The sequence below is a fragment of the Tupaia chinensis genome, unplaced genomic scaffold (genome assembly GCF_000334495.1).
Source record: "Tupaia chinensis unplaced genomic scaffold, TupChi_1.0 Scaffold000528_1, whole genome shotgun sequence".
In the NCBI taxonomy this organism is placed as follows: Eukaryota; Metazoa; Chordata; class Mammalia; order Scandentia; family Tupaiidae; genus Tupaia; species Tupaia belangeri.
In genome coordinates, this window is record NW_006160041.1 from 4,582,942 (window position 1) to 4,598,775 (window position 15,834).

A 15,834-nucleotide genomic window follows, 5' to 3' on the forward strand; every position below is an offset into this window, starting at 1 on the left:
TTCTTTCTTTCTTTCTTTCTTTCTTTCTTTCTTTCTTTCTTTCTTTCTTTCTTTCTTTCTTTCTTTCTTTCTTTCCCTTTCTTTTCTTGGAGTTAGAGATTGAGATGTTGTAAGCTATTTATCAATCTTATCTCTCTTGGCCCTCTGTTAGTATTTTAGACTGTGGATCTAATCCGCTTTAATTGATTGACCTCATGTGACCAGACATCAGTGAAATACCTGGTGAAGCACAACTGCAGCCAGAGAGAGAGAGGTGGATGTAACTTTGTTGGTGGGTGAAAAGGTCATTGGGGGCTGTGAAGATTTAGGGAAACAGAATTAGTTTCTAAGCCATTTAACATAAATTCTTTAAGGACAATCTATACAGATTCTAGAGTGGATGACCTTGAATGGAAGATACACATTCCAAATACATCAGTATCCTGTAGAGAATATGCACATGCCTCAGACTCATCCATCAGCTGTTATATGATTTCTCACCTAATCATCCCCACTAACATCATTCTATTATCATCATCTACACTCCATTAATTAACATCACTGTTACATCATTCTTTGCAGAGCACTTTAGAAATTGCCAGGATTTCATTTTTCTTAATAAGTAAGATTTTGTGAAGATACTATTACTATTGTTGTCTTCATATTGTTTTTCTCATTTTAGTGCAGATAAAGGATCATCTCAAAATCACATGGACAAAAAGATGTGGAGCCTTAACTGGACTCATTTGTTCTGATTATAAAATATCATATTCTTCTAGAACCCAGGGTAGAGATTTTCTTCTCTCCTGCCCTTCTTGCCATAGCCACACAAACCTTTTCAAAGGACAAGGACTGTATCATTGTCATGGGGTAGTAATGCAAGTCCAAACTATCTTCAAGCTGCATAGCTGGGGTCTTGTCAATAAGATGATTCCTGAAAGGCTTCTCCTCTTAGACTTATGAGCAGGAGCGACCTGGTTGCTCTCTCATTGTTTTAATTGACAAAGGATGCATATATTTATCAAAGACACACAGAGAAACAAGATAGTTAGAGACAGAAAGGGCCCGAGGAGAAAATACCTCTCAGTGAGACATGGTCATGTTGCAGTACCTTCTCCATTTCTTTATTCTATTAGAATTTGGAACACACATACATGAACCCAGTGTCTTTTTAAAACTGCTGGGTCCAGGATTCAAATCATTATTAGCCATGTGGGATCCAACTCCCTTAACCACAAGCCTACAGGGAAGACCTACACTTGCTCTTGTACTCTTGAATTCCTTGGTAGTATACCTATACAAAGAGAAAGTACACACTCAGTCTTATTACCTAATTGGTGTCCTGAGTATTGAACAAGAAGACAATAACATTGAAAAGATAAAATATCTTCAGTGAAAGATAGTTAATAGCCATAAAAAGAGCCCAAATTATGTTCCACTAAATGCAGAGTGATTTATCCTAAAGAACTTCAATAAAATTCTCCCTCAGCCAAAACTGTCTGATGAATCAAGTAAAGTGTATTTAATGTTGTTGTATTTTATAGATTTTGCCCAAGATTTATTGCACAAAATCTGAGTATGTTACCAATGATCTATTTTATTCTATACTATTCTAATTCTATTTAGTCTCACATGATAAAAACACTCAGTTTTTTTTAATAATGCAGTATAACTTATTATTCATTCAGTAATTTATCCATTAATTTGGCAAACCTTTCCTGAGCACCTGTAAGGATTCCCCAAATTTAAAATACCAATAATTACGTTAGGTTGACAGGCTGCGTAGGTTGGGCAGACATAAGGTATATTACATGTAATGTGTATCCCCCGCTATACAAGCAACTCAATTGGAACATGGAGTACAGGTGACTGAAACAGCACATGGCAGAAAATCCATGGATTTCAGAGTCAGATGCAGACCTGCTAGTTTTAAATATACTTATGAGCTTGTGAACTCCCTAGTGGATCATTGTGAGAATCTGAAAGTAATTCTTTTTAGAATATTTACTGAACATCTAAGTAGTCTGTATTATGCTGTAGTAACTAACGGCCCTACATACTGAGAGGCATCAAGCAAGTAAACTCTGCTTCTTAGTCATCTTCCATGTCCATGAAAAGTTGGATTGCTACCATTCTCATTCCATGGCCAACCTGACAAAGCAGTCACTACCAGTAATGTGTTGGGTACAGTGGTTGGAAGTGCATGGGAAAACTCTAGTGAGGATCATGTCAGCAAGTGAATGCATGGCTCAGGAATAACACCCCATTTATAGTCATTGTTGGTTTTTGACCCTACCTATCACAAGGGGACCCAGAAAGTCTCCCTTACAATGAGCTTATAATGGCAGAGAACTAGGAAAATGTTGTAAACAGTGCCACTGAGTACTGTACTATGACCCAGACATCAAAATGGGTGTGGAAGGCCTTGTGGTGCTTGGGCCACAGGAGGCACCCTTTGCATGTTGTTCTCCTTGTGTCATTGCCTAGTACTGAACTAACCAGTTCTGCAGGAGATATAGTAGTAGTGCTATTGAGAAATGCCTCCATTGCACATCTCCCTGTCATATATTTGAAAGTCCCAGTTCTGTTTCTTTCAGCCATAGTTTTCTGAAATGCCAAATGGTGCATTCTGCCTTCCCTGAGGTAACTAGAATGAATTAAGAGATTGTCTTTATGGAGATCTTTATTCCATGAGGCTTCTTCTTGCCCCTGTGGTATCTGCTCTTGATGTCTGACCTTGTTGTTGGCAGCATCTCTTGGGTCATCTGAGTAGCAATAATTGTAATGTGACTGACTGAAGATCAGAAAGCTGGAGCTGGACTAATTTGGGCTCATAAACAATCATTATGATGAAGAATGACTTACTGCTTTTTAAAGACAGCTGTTTTCTGTACCTTTCAGTTCTTTTCTGCATGCACTTGAGGATTCGTTGGTAATGTCTTCTGATTTACCATTTGTCTTTGTTTTTAATATCAAGGAAGAACATAGATTGAAGTGATTGCCTTGGTAGCAATGTTAGTGGTGATGGGTGTGGAGTTATTAAAATTTATGGTCATGCTGTTTTTTGCAGTTACACTTTGCTTGTCTTAGAGAGGCTTATAAAAGGCACTAAGGAATATGAAGAGATAACAACTACCAAATTGTGATAGGAAATCAAACCTGCAAATTTTTTTTTAATGTTCTGTGTGTTAAAATTTACATTTTCTTTCACAATATATCTTGATGACAGTGTCCACCAAACCAACCAGTCCTAACTCATACTACTACTTTCAATTACTCTAATGAGATGAAGGAAAGCTGACATTTATTGAGATCCGAAAGTATGCACAGCCACGTACAAAGTGCTTCACATATACGCACTCTCATATAATCCTTACAAGAAGTTTTAGCAGTAGCAATTTGCCTCTCCCTCCCTTTACACATTCCTTTATAGAAAATATATCAGAGGTTAAAAACCTGCTCAAAGTCATACAGCTATAAGAGTAAAAGGTATTATTGAACTATGCTGCACTAAACCCCCCATTCATTCAATGGATCTAATTAACTTTTCCAATAGCCACAGAGTGTTATATATGGTCAAATGATTATATGATCCCTTCTGCTGATCTCATCAGTCTCTTATATATGTAGAATGTTTTATTACTTATAAGATACTGTCATATTTAACATATTCAGCATAGTATCCTTACAACAGCCCTTTGAAGTATGAACAGCTGGTACAAAAAATGAATTCAGATGCAGCCAGTGGTGTGATAGTTAAGGTGTCTGGATCTCATATGACCAAACGCAAGGTTCAAGTCCCAGACCTGGCAGTTAGATAAAGATGCCAGATGCATATGCATGCATGCCCACAATCCTGAGAGGAGAATGGAAGAGATTAGATTGTGATGTGGCTACCCACCCTGGGAGGTGCTTTCTTGCTTTCCCTCTTTCTTTCTCTTCTCTCTAGCAAGGGCAAGTTACAAAAAAGAAATGGATTCAGAAAAGTTAAGTAACTTGCCCAAGGTCAGTCAAGACTGACTCCAAAGCCATTGTTTTTATCCCTTCTATCTTCTCTTTTCCGGACCTATGAGCCAGCAGAGTTTATTTTCATGACAGCTGAGTATGATAGATTCAAGCCTGGACAACTATATGGGTATATGCCACAAGGCTTCCATGACTTATAATGAACTGAAACAAAGCAGTTAGCCACAGATTATAATGCCACAGTGGTCCCATGACAAATGACAAGGAGTTGCAGGAAAGAAATCTTATTACTGTGAATAAAGAGACCGCATCTGAGGTTTCACCCAGCCGCGTTTACCACTGTGGGCAACAAAATGAAACATCTGGGTAAGGGTCTCCACTGACTTTGGCAGCATGCTAACAGGATTAAGAAGATCTCTCTGAAACAGTGATTACAATGGCAAATGTGTGGTGCCTAAGATAAGGACCAAATATTTATTCTGGCAGAGATTAAATCTTTTCTTTTCCTGAATCTATTATGGATCTTGCAGAAAATCTGCCCAAGAATATATCTTGCTGATCAGCCAACTCACTGAGCCAGAACTGTACTTTGCCTCGGCTGTTGCGGAAAAGCTGCAGGATGCTGGTTTAAAGGTCTCCTCTCTCCCTAAAACTGTTCTCCACCCATGATTAATTAGTGACTCAGAGGTGAATTGAATCACCAGCAGTCCTTTCCATGCATCCAGGATTTATATAGAGGTTTCTCATTGAAAAACAGTGGTGTAATAAACAGCCCACATTTGTGGGGGTGGGCAGAGGAGTAATGGCTTCTGCTGTCGTGGTGTCTTAACTCCTCCAGTCCTTTCATGCTGCTAAGGAGGCTGACTCAGGTTGTTGGAGCCTTGATTATTTAGGCACAAGGGCAACTGGACACCAAGACATACATATACACATATGTATATGCCCAGTGTTAGAAATGGATGTCAGTTCTTCAAGAGATAGTAGAAAAGTCACATTGTTGTTTTTGTGTTCCTTGAGAATCCAGGGGAAAGAATAAAATGGATAATATTATTAATTAAGCCCATGAAAGGTACAAAAAGAATGCATAATCAGGTTATATTTATCCATGCATCATATTTTAAGAGGTACTCTTCATGGTGTAGAAGTGTAGCTATAAACTTTATTGGGAAGCAGTCCCAATAAACTAAAATTGAGGAAATCATGACTATGTTTAGCCACCTTTTGGGGTGGTGCCTGGACCACTTTCATTAGAGAACAGAACATGGGAATTGCAGACATCATTGTTTGGTGCATTCCATACCATGCTTTTAGTACAGAAGGAAACAATGATGTCCACCCTGTATCTCAGCACCCCCGAGTGCTGACAACATTCTTTATTGATCAATCTGTCCGTATTTCTCCCTTCTAAGGCCATGACTCCTGGGTGGTTGTTGATCCTTTTGTGGAATACAAGATGTATTCACATGCTAAAGGACAAATGCCGAGATTAGGAAAGCCTGTCAAATGAAGTATATCAAACTATATGGAAACCAATGCCCATGCTCCAAGAAGTCTTATTTTTTAGTTTACCTTAAGCATACCAGATACTTAATAAATATCATACTATATAACAGATAAATGCATGAATGAGACAAATTAAATCTGATATTTGGTGAAATCTTTTCTAGAAATTACTTTATATGGACTCTAGATTTCTTTAACTAATACTTGTGTTTCTCTTCTTCCCATCCTGCTTTTTCCTTCTTGGTTTTCTCTTCCATTCTTTAATTCTTAAAAAGGAAATAGAGTGTAACAAAGGCTAGTGAACAAATAGTGCCGCTCAGTCTTGTAAAATGTCAGAATTACAACCAAATTCCGTTATCCTTGAGTGCCTAACCTATTGCCAGGAAGTCAGATAACTAGATACATGGAGAAAAATGTCTGCCATCTTCCCTTCATCCATCCCTTCCACACTGTACAGTGTTATGATGTCTTCCTAAGAGGTTGAGAGATGCTGATTGTATGTGATCAGTAAGGTCACTTTCATTTTATTGTGAATACTAATTCCAACTCTTAGTCATAACCTATTATTAGAGTAGAAGAGAAAGAGTTTAACAGCACTATTGATTATAGTCTAGTGTTTCTGGGCATTTCCCAGGAGGTGTATGATCTCATTACCTCCACCATCACAATCTCCACATTCATTTTTATGGCTGTAGTGTTGCTCTTATTGAGTTCATTGCAATTTCCATTCTGCACAAGTCTTTTGCAGCCACAGAGTTTCTCTTCTGCTATGTAATATAAACTGTAGAACTGAATATTATATCTTTCTTTGGGTAAATCTGAAGAGCAGGGCTACACGTGTGGGAAGGCTAGCAGCTATCAGATTCTGAAAACACTAGCTCAGTTTTCCTGGTCTCTGCTTAGGATCCTTTGTCTATGTGATTTGGACCTGCAAAATGTATCATCAGGATTTAGTCTGTAACATCAGATCCTCTGACATTAGCTCTTAACCATTCTGAACCTCCTCCTCTCGGCCTTGATTACTTCAAAATGTGCAGGCAGGCTTGTGTTTTCTCTTTAATCTGAAACCTGAACTGTGAAATGATTTAGGATTCAGTGGCTTATTGACATCTTTTAGAAACATAGGTCTAATTCATCACACAGACATGAACCTGGCAGTGTCACTCACTGAATAGTGGTTAGGTAGTTCTGTCATTCCAGCCTTGATACCCGTTGAGGGCAATTGAATGATGTAACCTGTGCTGTGCAGCTTGTGAGAGCAATTTGGTGACTTTATACCATTGGTTTTTATGTTCAGGATGAAAGTCCATGGAGAAATATAGGGTACTATTATTAACTTCATGCCAACATCTCCCTCTGGATACCTACAGGTTTATTGTTAGTTGGAGGATCTACTTTAAAGAGAGAAAACCTTGTGGTAGGTGATAACTGTGCTTTGTTTTTCCTTTTTTTATTACAGGAACAGGGGAAAATTGGAGTTGTCTTCAATATTGGCACTGTCGACATCTCTATCAAAGAAGAACGAACCCCCGTGAACGATGGTAAATACCATGTGGTGCGATTCACCAGGAATGGTGGCAACGCCACGCTCCAGGTGGACAACTGGCCAGTGAATGAGCATTATCCTACAGGTACATGTTTTAATCTCAATGACCATACTCTCTCTTGCTTTCCCATTGATCACTTCTACATGGTGACCTCTTTCTCATAACTGTCACCAAATTATAAAACACTGAGTGAAGCACACATTCACATTTCTTTTTCTATGAGTAAATATACAATAAGCATTTCTTTAGGACTTGATCAGTGTAGGGAGCTTCTGGAGACTCACTAACTATGCACTGACTACTTTTGTCAATCTTTGACAAATATGCCTGACTGGTTCATACCAAACACAATTATTTTGGGTTTCTCAGGGCACTGCAAATAATGAGCAGCAGAGGGAATGGACACCATCTCTATCAGTAACTATTGTTGATAATCATAGGATAATTGATTTGAAATCTGGACTTTGTGCTGTTGTTTAGTCAGACATGGTTGAAGGTACAGGTGGCTAGAGATGGCCGAGAGACTATGAGAGGAGATGTCCTAAACTTGAATTGTTGAGTATCAAGTCAGAGTAACCATGAGGAGAAAAAAAAAAAACTAACAGTAAAATTTCATATATTTGGTTAACTTTACCATTTTTTCTCTCACATTAAATATGCCTTTATTTTCAGAAATGCATACTAGTAGGCATTTTTGTAACAATCATGCTGGCATGGGAAAGAAAGGGGTTAATCATCCCTTTACATTTTATAGTCAAGGAACGTTCTGCAACAAACTCCCAGAGCCAGATGGCTGAATCAAGGACAGTGGGAGAAAAGGTTGCTTTCTGTAAAAAGAGATGATTCAAATAATCTCTTAGCTTTCCCTTTCATTTCTCATTTCTCCCAGAAAAAATGTCCTGAATCCTGACCATAAAAATGCCTGGAGTGGGAGGGAAAACATTTTAGCAAAGGATCTTGACTTCACCATTATCAATATATTGTTACCTGTAGGATGTAAGCGGATAGCTCAGAATGTTGTATTATTCACTGATGAGGCTATGTCGCAATATCTAACTGTTCTTCTCTCCAAACTCTCCACAACTTTCTCATCTATTTTCTCTCACTTCCTTTTGAGTGAGATGAACACATTAACAAAGAAACCAGAGCACATTTCTAGACACTTAAGAGCCATTTTACTAGTAATCATTACACTGGAGAAAAATGCAAAAAAAGAAACTTGCCTGTTTGTGGCCCAAGATTTTTGAATGACTTAAAGACTGTGTTGAGTTTTCATACTGAACTCAGCATTAATTGCTCACTTTCCTAAAAGCCAATCAGATATATCTGTGGCTCTGGATTTCCCCCTAATAGGCAGTCTTCCATTACCTGGCTTAAAAGTTATGGTAGTATTCCACTAAAAGCATACAAGACCCCCAAGGAATTGAGACAAAAAGCCCCACTTACACATTTATCTACCTACCATCCCAGTTTCCATAAAACAACCAGCACAGCCATTGCTGGGGGTGTCTCAGCAGTTCTTAGATTAAGGCACAAAAATGACCTTATAAAGTTGTCTTTGAGCATTTCAAGAAACCCAGAGGTGCAAGCAGCTTCTATGAATTCTTATCATCATCCAAATTCACTATACACTAATAGATATGATTTTTAAATGCTTCTTGCTTAAATCCTGAGGGAAGAACAGTGAGGGGGACAGTAGGAGGAATCAAAATAGCCTGAGATCTTAAAAGCTGTGCATTGGTCATACGAAAAATCAATCTCTCTCTCCATGCATGTTATCATTGGCCCTGGTAGTGCTGCTGTAGGGTTTGTTGTGTTTCTATTAGGAATTTCAGAGATTTCTAAATTGATGTTAAGCACTTGCTCTGAGCCAATAGAGAATCCACTGTTTGCTGCCAGCAATAAAAAGGCTCTTTAATGGTCATTTTAAAGTCACAGATATGTAAGAAAACCAGTGATCCTTGCTGTGTATCTATCTCTTTGTGTATTTTGTTCCAAATTATGGGCTGCTTCCTATATGTTTTCAAAACAGAATAAACCTTTCTTTAATGGCCTTGCTTCCTCCTAAAAACTATTATTATCATGGGTAACTGTTATTTAGTAATAATACATGTTATTATTGTTAGAAAAGGTAGAGGATAACAGTTATAAGTATGGGCCTTGAAGTGAACTGACTGGAGTCGGAACATTGGTTTCATCAATTGTGAGTCTAAAGCAGTCAATTTAAGACCTCGAAATGCCCTAAGCATTGATATGTCTCGTGCCTCTCCCCAAATATAATTCAGAACGCAACACTAAAACATAAAATAAGTAAGAATTAAAGTTCTGATTTTTATCCCCTGCTGATTACTCTAACGCTTTAGAAACACATGGGATACCTTCATTCCAGATTTTCATTTTTCACTCTTGTTTTGCTAGTTCTACAAATGGGTGCTTATTTTTTCTACTTGGTGATTCAGTTCCAAATTCCAGACAAATACTGAACTTCTCATACCTTTTGTTTTCTAGTCTAAGAAATAGCATAATGGTAAAACTTACTTTATAAGGTTAATTTGAAGACTGAGTGAGTGGAAGGCATGTAAAATAATTGACATAATGCTAGGTCAATTAAATCAATAATCAGCAAATGTTAATTGTGAGGATTTCCAAATATGTGAGTAGCATTTTTAATGGTGACATATGTTCACTCATACATATTACTTTGTTTTTAAAGAATCTGTAAATTGGGTAGACTGGATGTTTTATTCTCCATTTTAAATTAAAACAGAGACCCAGAGAGATGCTAAGGGGAGCTACTAAGGTCACATAATAAATGAGAAACAAAACTAGAATCAGTTTCTTCTGTTCTCAATTGGTCAGAATTCTCACTATTTCTTCTACAGCAATTTGGGGGATGTTTTTGGAAAATGCATAGCTAGAAATAAGCATTTTTCTTCTTGTGTCATCTTAGAATCATTTCTTTCTTTAAAGAAGTGCCATATTTCAAAGGTTACTTTCAATAGCCACAAAAAGGTGGTTATTGTGAGATATGGAGTAGAAAATCATTTTCATAAGAAGAAAGTTTGTGTTAAAGCTGTTATTGTTATTATTATTATTTTTTTATTTGTGAGAGATTTTTGCTGTAGGGCACTTGAGCTCACCAGAGACAGAGAAACAGAAAGTGAGAAATCACCACCCCTCACCCAGGGTGGAGGATGGCCATGCCATAATTCCTTCTCCTCCATTCTCCTCTTGGGATCTTGGGCATACATGCACATATATCTGGTGTGAGTTTTAAGCCTCCAGGTCCACGACTCAAACCTCGGTTGGCTAAGTGGGAGTGACATAATAACGCCATCTGCTGGCCCCTTAAGCCATTCTGAAGACAATGGCAATGTGCTCCTGTGAGACCACTGAAAGAATTTTGAGTATTTAAAGGAACCTAGTTTATTATTTTTTTGCTGAGCTTGAAAAGTGTTATGATATACTAGATGGAATCCAACTTTGAGTTTTATGCTCCACTTCCCCAGACTTCCTAGAAATGACCTACCTTTTGATCCTTGGATACCTTATTTTCTCTCCTGCATACTTCCCTATACTATAGAAAGGATCAATTTAACTAAACTTAACACATCATTAGAACAATCTGGCAGTGTTTAATTAATTTACTTTAAACCATACAATAGAAATGTCCCCTGTATCAAAAAATAAATTCACCTTTCTAGGCAATCTTTACAGAGATCCTGTAAAATATGATGTATGCTCCTTATCCAAGCCATTCTGTTTTCTTGATAACAGGAAGTTTAGAAACCATCAAGTATAGTCTTGTTACTCTTCTTTTCTAATGTTTAAACAGCAAAGAAATGTTGACTAGCTCCTATAGGATAGTCACTTAATTATCTTATTAAGTTATCTCGTATTAAATTATCTCTGTGGGCACACTCTCAGGAAATTGTCATCCTCACCAATGCTGAAGGAGTCCAGTATGTGTGTGGAGGAATGAGTCAACTCCGGAATTGTCTCATGGGCATTCATAGACTTGTATGTGGCTCTACTGAAACATCCTACTGTGAAATATTTGGAACCTGCTGAGACACAGGGCATATAGCATTGGATCTTTGTGAATTAGGACGGATCCAAAATGAAAATAGATCTGTAGCAATTGGAATTGTATATTCCTTAATTTTGAGAGATAGAACTCAAAAGCAACTTCTTTCTTTGTACCTGAAAATAGAAAGGCTAAGAAATGGGAGAGGGAAATAAAAGAAAAATCAGCCCAGAGCTATCATCCAGGCACTGACAAATCTTCCTTATAAAGCCTCTGATTGCTGTCTCTATACAATGCAATGCTGAAGACAAGGGAGGGGAGGTGAAAGGTGAGTTGAACATGAGGAATTAATTTTAGCCACAGCTCTGGACCCCCTGGGAAGCTGAGTTGTCTGAGATTGTGCAAGATCCTCTTTCTGCTGTCAGTGGGTGGCTGGTTGTGTTGTCAGGGCTATTAGAACCCTGAACATGGGGCAATAAGAGCTTTTCAGGTCAGAGCCAGACTTTCTGGTAAAGGAAGACTGATGAGTTCTCCAATGTGTGAGTCTTTCCATCTTCCCATTCCAGAGTATGCTGGAGAGAGCAGGATCTCAATGGATTTTTTTTTTTTTTTGATAGTGCATGTTAAGTCAATTGAAGTGCTCTGGACTGAATTCCTCTTCCTCAGTCATTGTCCCTTGATGACCTATGTTTGAATCCTATTTGACCATCCAAACTCAGAGCATGAAAGAATGTAAAAGTGGTTCCCTTCTCAGGACATTAAGACTAGAAAACTCTTTGTATTTGATTGCATCATTCCACAGATCCCTGCCTTTATAGAACCTTGCCTTTATAGCTGTGGTGCTTACTAATGCTCTATGAGCTTTCTTACATATTATTGTGAAGACTTTGAGAGGCTAAATAATTTATTCAATGTCACTCAGTTTAAGAAACTGAGACAAGAGTCCTATCTGATACTCAGATTGTATCACCAAAAATTTCTTTCCTATTTTTCTATTTTTCCTTACTCCTTATTTCCTATTGCTTTTATTGATAATTTTTTTTCTTAAAAAGTATTCTCAAATAGGCCAACCTGCAGTGGTACACTGGTAGTCATTGCTACATGGCACACTGAGGCTTTTATAGCAAGCCCAGGTTTGATTCTCAGCCCACCCTAAAATGCTGGATGTAATAGCATATGTCTGTACTCCAAGAGACTCCAGAGTTTGAACAGGAGAATGATGGCATGAGAGACCCTATGTAAATACATAAATATTCTCAAATTTATCAAGATGTTAATCAAACCGGTGCATCATAAGCACTCACACTGCTAAATAGTCTTTCTTCCCAATTCGTCAGAGAATTAGGATTCACAAGTAGGTTTGTTTCTGTTTTCTGGGAACTTTCTACTTGCTTGAGTTGAGTCTTGGTGAAAAATTGTCTTCAACAATCTTTTCTTCAATGGACTTAAAAAAATATATAAAACAATGCTTTTAGATCTGGCAGCAAATGAGAATTTCCTGGGAATTTTATAATAAATGGTGAGCACACCCTGCTAGTCTCAGGTCTGGGTGTGGTTCATAAACCAGCTGCCTCAGTATCACCTGGAAGCTTTGTTAAAAATGCAGACTTTTGGGGACCAATAGATGCTGAAGGAGTTACATTGCTGGATTCCCATGAAATCGACTGCAGTTCAAGTCCCAGACCCAGTGGTTTAAAACTCATGCTGGATGCATGTGCATACATACCCAAATTCCCACAAGGAAAATGGAGAAAGGATTATAGCATGGCCATCCCCCCTGGGGGGTAATTTATCAACTTTTATTTCTCTGTCTCTGTCTCTCTGGAGAGTGCACATACCCTATAGCAAAACTCTCTAAAAAAAAATGCAGACTCTCGGGCTCCAGCCCAGACATACAGAATCAGAATTTGCATTTTAACAAGATCCCGGATGTGCACAATAAAATTTGAGAAGCACTGGCCTAGTTGGCAATGTCTTCATAAACTTCCCAAGGTGATGCTATAAGCAACTAGGTTTGAGAATCACTGATATTTAGGAATTTAAAAATGTCTTTTTCTTCTTTCAAAATGACTACCATATTGTTCAGAATGGTAGCCCCTACCCACATGTAACTAATGATCACTTGCAATGTGGCTACTATGTGCTAAGATTTTTGTTGTATTGTACAGTATTAAGCTATACTTAAGGCTTTAACATTTTTTCATTCAATCTTCACAACACTATAGGGCTGTAGGCTGGGGGTTAGTATTGGCCAGCAGTAATGAAACACATATACCATATCTATTTCCATTTGTATGTTTTATCATGTAAATCTTCACTTACATCATTGATAAAATCATGAGTATTCATGTTTATGTGTCCTCTCAACTCATCTGAATTTTGAATCACATAATCCCAGGGATAATAATGCCGTCCTATTCATGGCGTTGTTGGAGAGGCAGCAGAAGGTGATGATTAAGTATCAGGACTGTGGAGTCACACTGTCTGGGTGCAATCAAGGGTCCCTGGTCCTACCACTTAGAACTTGTCCACTACCTTGACTGTGTCTGTTGTTAATAGATTTCACAGTACTTTAGTCTCCATGGACATAAGTATGTGTTTTCTTCCAATAAAAACAAGTGAACAGGGCCAACAGGTAGTGCGGTGGTTAAGGCACTGGATCCCACATGGCTAATTTGCAGTTTAAGTCCTGGACCTGGCTGAAAATCACAGTGGGCCCATGTGTGTACATGATCAAAATCTTGAGATCAGAGTGGAGGGTAAGTGATGGTGGCATGGCCATACCCCTACAAGATGATTGCTCTCTTTACCTCTTGTTTTCTCTCTCTCTCTGGTGAGCTCACATATCCTATGACAAAAAAAAAATTTTTTTTTAAATCAAAAAAAGGGAACCAGCAGTTAGCGTAATGGCTATGTCGCTGGATTCCCATGTAGTCGACCACAGTTCGCGTCCCGGACCTGGTGACTTAAAACTCACGCTGGGCGCGTGTGCGTGCATGCCCAAGATCCCGAGAGAATGGAGGAGAAGGGATTGTGGCGTGACCATCCCCTCTGGGGGGTGATTTCTCACTTTCTGTCTCTATGTCTCTCTCTGTCTGTCTGGTGAGTGCACGCATCCTATAGCGAAAACATCTCGAAAAAAAAATCAAAAAAACAATTGACTGCTCAGATTGACATTTTATATAAAATACTTCAAGAAAAAAAAATACTGGTTAGGGATATATTTCCTAAATAGAAGTGACAGTCTACCATTTCTTGATCTATATGTATGCCCTGACAACATGGGTATGGTATAGATCCTTCAACAAGGCTGGCCCTAAGAAACCTGTTACCTTATCTGTAAAGTGGGAATTATGATCACTATTCTATTTCAGAAGGAAGAAGGTTCTTTAAATATATTCAAGTTCTAAAAGAAAGCTAATTATAGTTGCAGCTAATTATGTATATTTGGTCAGGATTATCTGCCATATGGCAACATTTTGGGCCCATCTTTTCTCTGAGAAATCTTTCTGGGCTGAAGTTTTCTCAGCAAAGGTGAGACTGGAGGACAAAGTCTCCCATCTTGCTTCCTCATGCTTCATGCAGAACTGCAATGGTAGAAGTAACATCCACCACCTCTCGGCCAAACTCACTCAGTCAGTGATGGCTGTCGTTCACATTGAGGGAGCATCAGGTACATACTCCACCCCCTACCTCCATGGGCCACATTCTACTCAGCCTAGAAACTACCAATATGGTCAGTGTTAGTCTTATGCCCACTCTATAGATTAGGAACAGTTCAAGAGAGTTTAGGTTTAGATTAGTTTGAGAACTACTAATATCTAACCCAGGATCCCACCTGACTTGGGAGCCTTTGTTTTTTAATCACACTTGGAGCCTTCCTTAGATTCTCTTTCATATCCTGAAACATTTATACATCCCAGAAATTCTGGCCTTACCTCAAGTCTTGACAATTTAGAATTTTTGCCTTAGGACCGGTAGGTGATGAGGTATTTGGGGGCACTGGACTTCCACATGGCCAAACATGGTTTGAGTTCCGGAGCTGGTGGCTTGCTTGCTCGCTCTCTCTCTCTCTCTCTCTTCTCTTGCTCTGTCCCTCTCTTGTCAAATTAAAAGAAAGGAAGAAAGACAGACAGAAATACTGTTAAATAATTCTTTTAAAAAATAATTTTTGCTTCAAGTTAAGTGCTAGAGTTTTCATCTCAAGTTACATCTCCAGTTTCTGCTAAGTCCAGAAGTCAGCCTTTTCCAGGGCACCTATTGACATTTGCCTTTGTCCTTGTCATCTAGGAGTCCTCAAGGGCTTTGGCAGACTCTACTTTCCATGATCCCACTTTACCTTCCAGCACCAAACTAAGCACACAGGAAACGCTTCATAAGATGAAAGTCTTTTTCACTGCTTAATGGTCTTGGTTGGAAAATGGGAATCTGAAGGGAGAGTGCTTAGTATATATTATTTTCTTTATTTTTGTTTTATCAGGCAAACCTCTTTTGTTCTCTGTGAATTCTCAGTCACAAGATAAATAGTCTTATATCTTGCAAGTTAAATACAATTACTGCTATCAAACTTAGAGCTTTTCTCCTTTCCTATAAATGTCCCTTAGCTGCTGATAAGCATTTCAAGGCAAATGATGGGCTTCTGGCTACTGCTGAAATTAAACATAACCACCCAGAAGACAAACAAAATAACATAAATAAATACTTGAAGCCAGCAAGAGCAATATACAGGTATGTGTGTGTACATGCATGTGTGTGTGTGTGTGTGTGTGTGTGTGAAGAGCATTTGGGATAAGGGGAGAGAAATGCATAAAC

General features: G+C 38.4%; 1 protein-coding gene across 16 annotated transcripts in view; it reads left to right on the forward strand.

Moving 5' to 3' along the window:
- Window positions 1-15,834, forward strand: part of NRXN3 (neurexin 3) — a 1,829,483-nt gene that overhangs the window by 1,609,881 nt on the left and 203,768 nt on the right. For all 16 annotated transcript variants that reach the window (XM_027775177.1, XM_006157103.3, XM_006157094.3 and 13 more), the window contains one exon: window positions 6,908-7,079. In XM_027775177.1, the coding sequence (XP_027630978.1) occupies window positions 6,908-7,079 (172 nt within the window). The remainder of the gene's footprint in view (window positions 1-6,907; window positions 7,080-15,834) is intronic.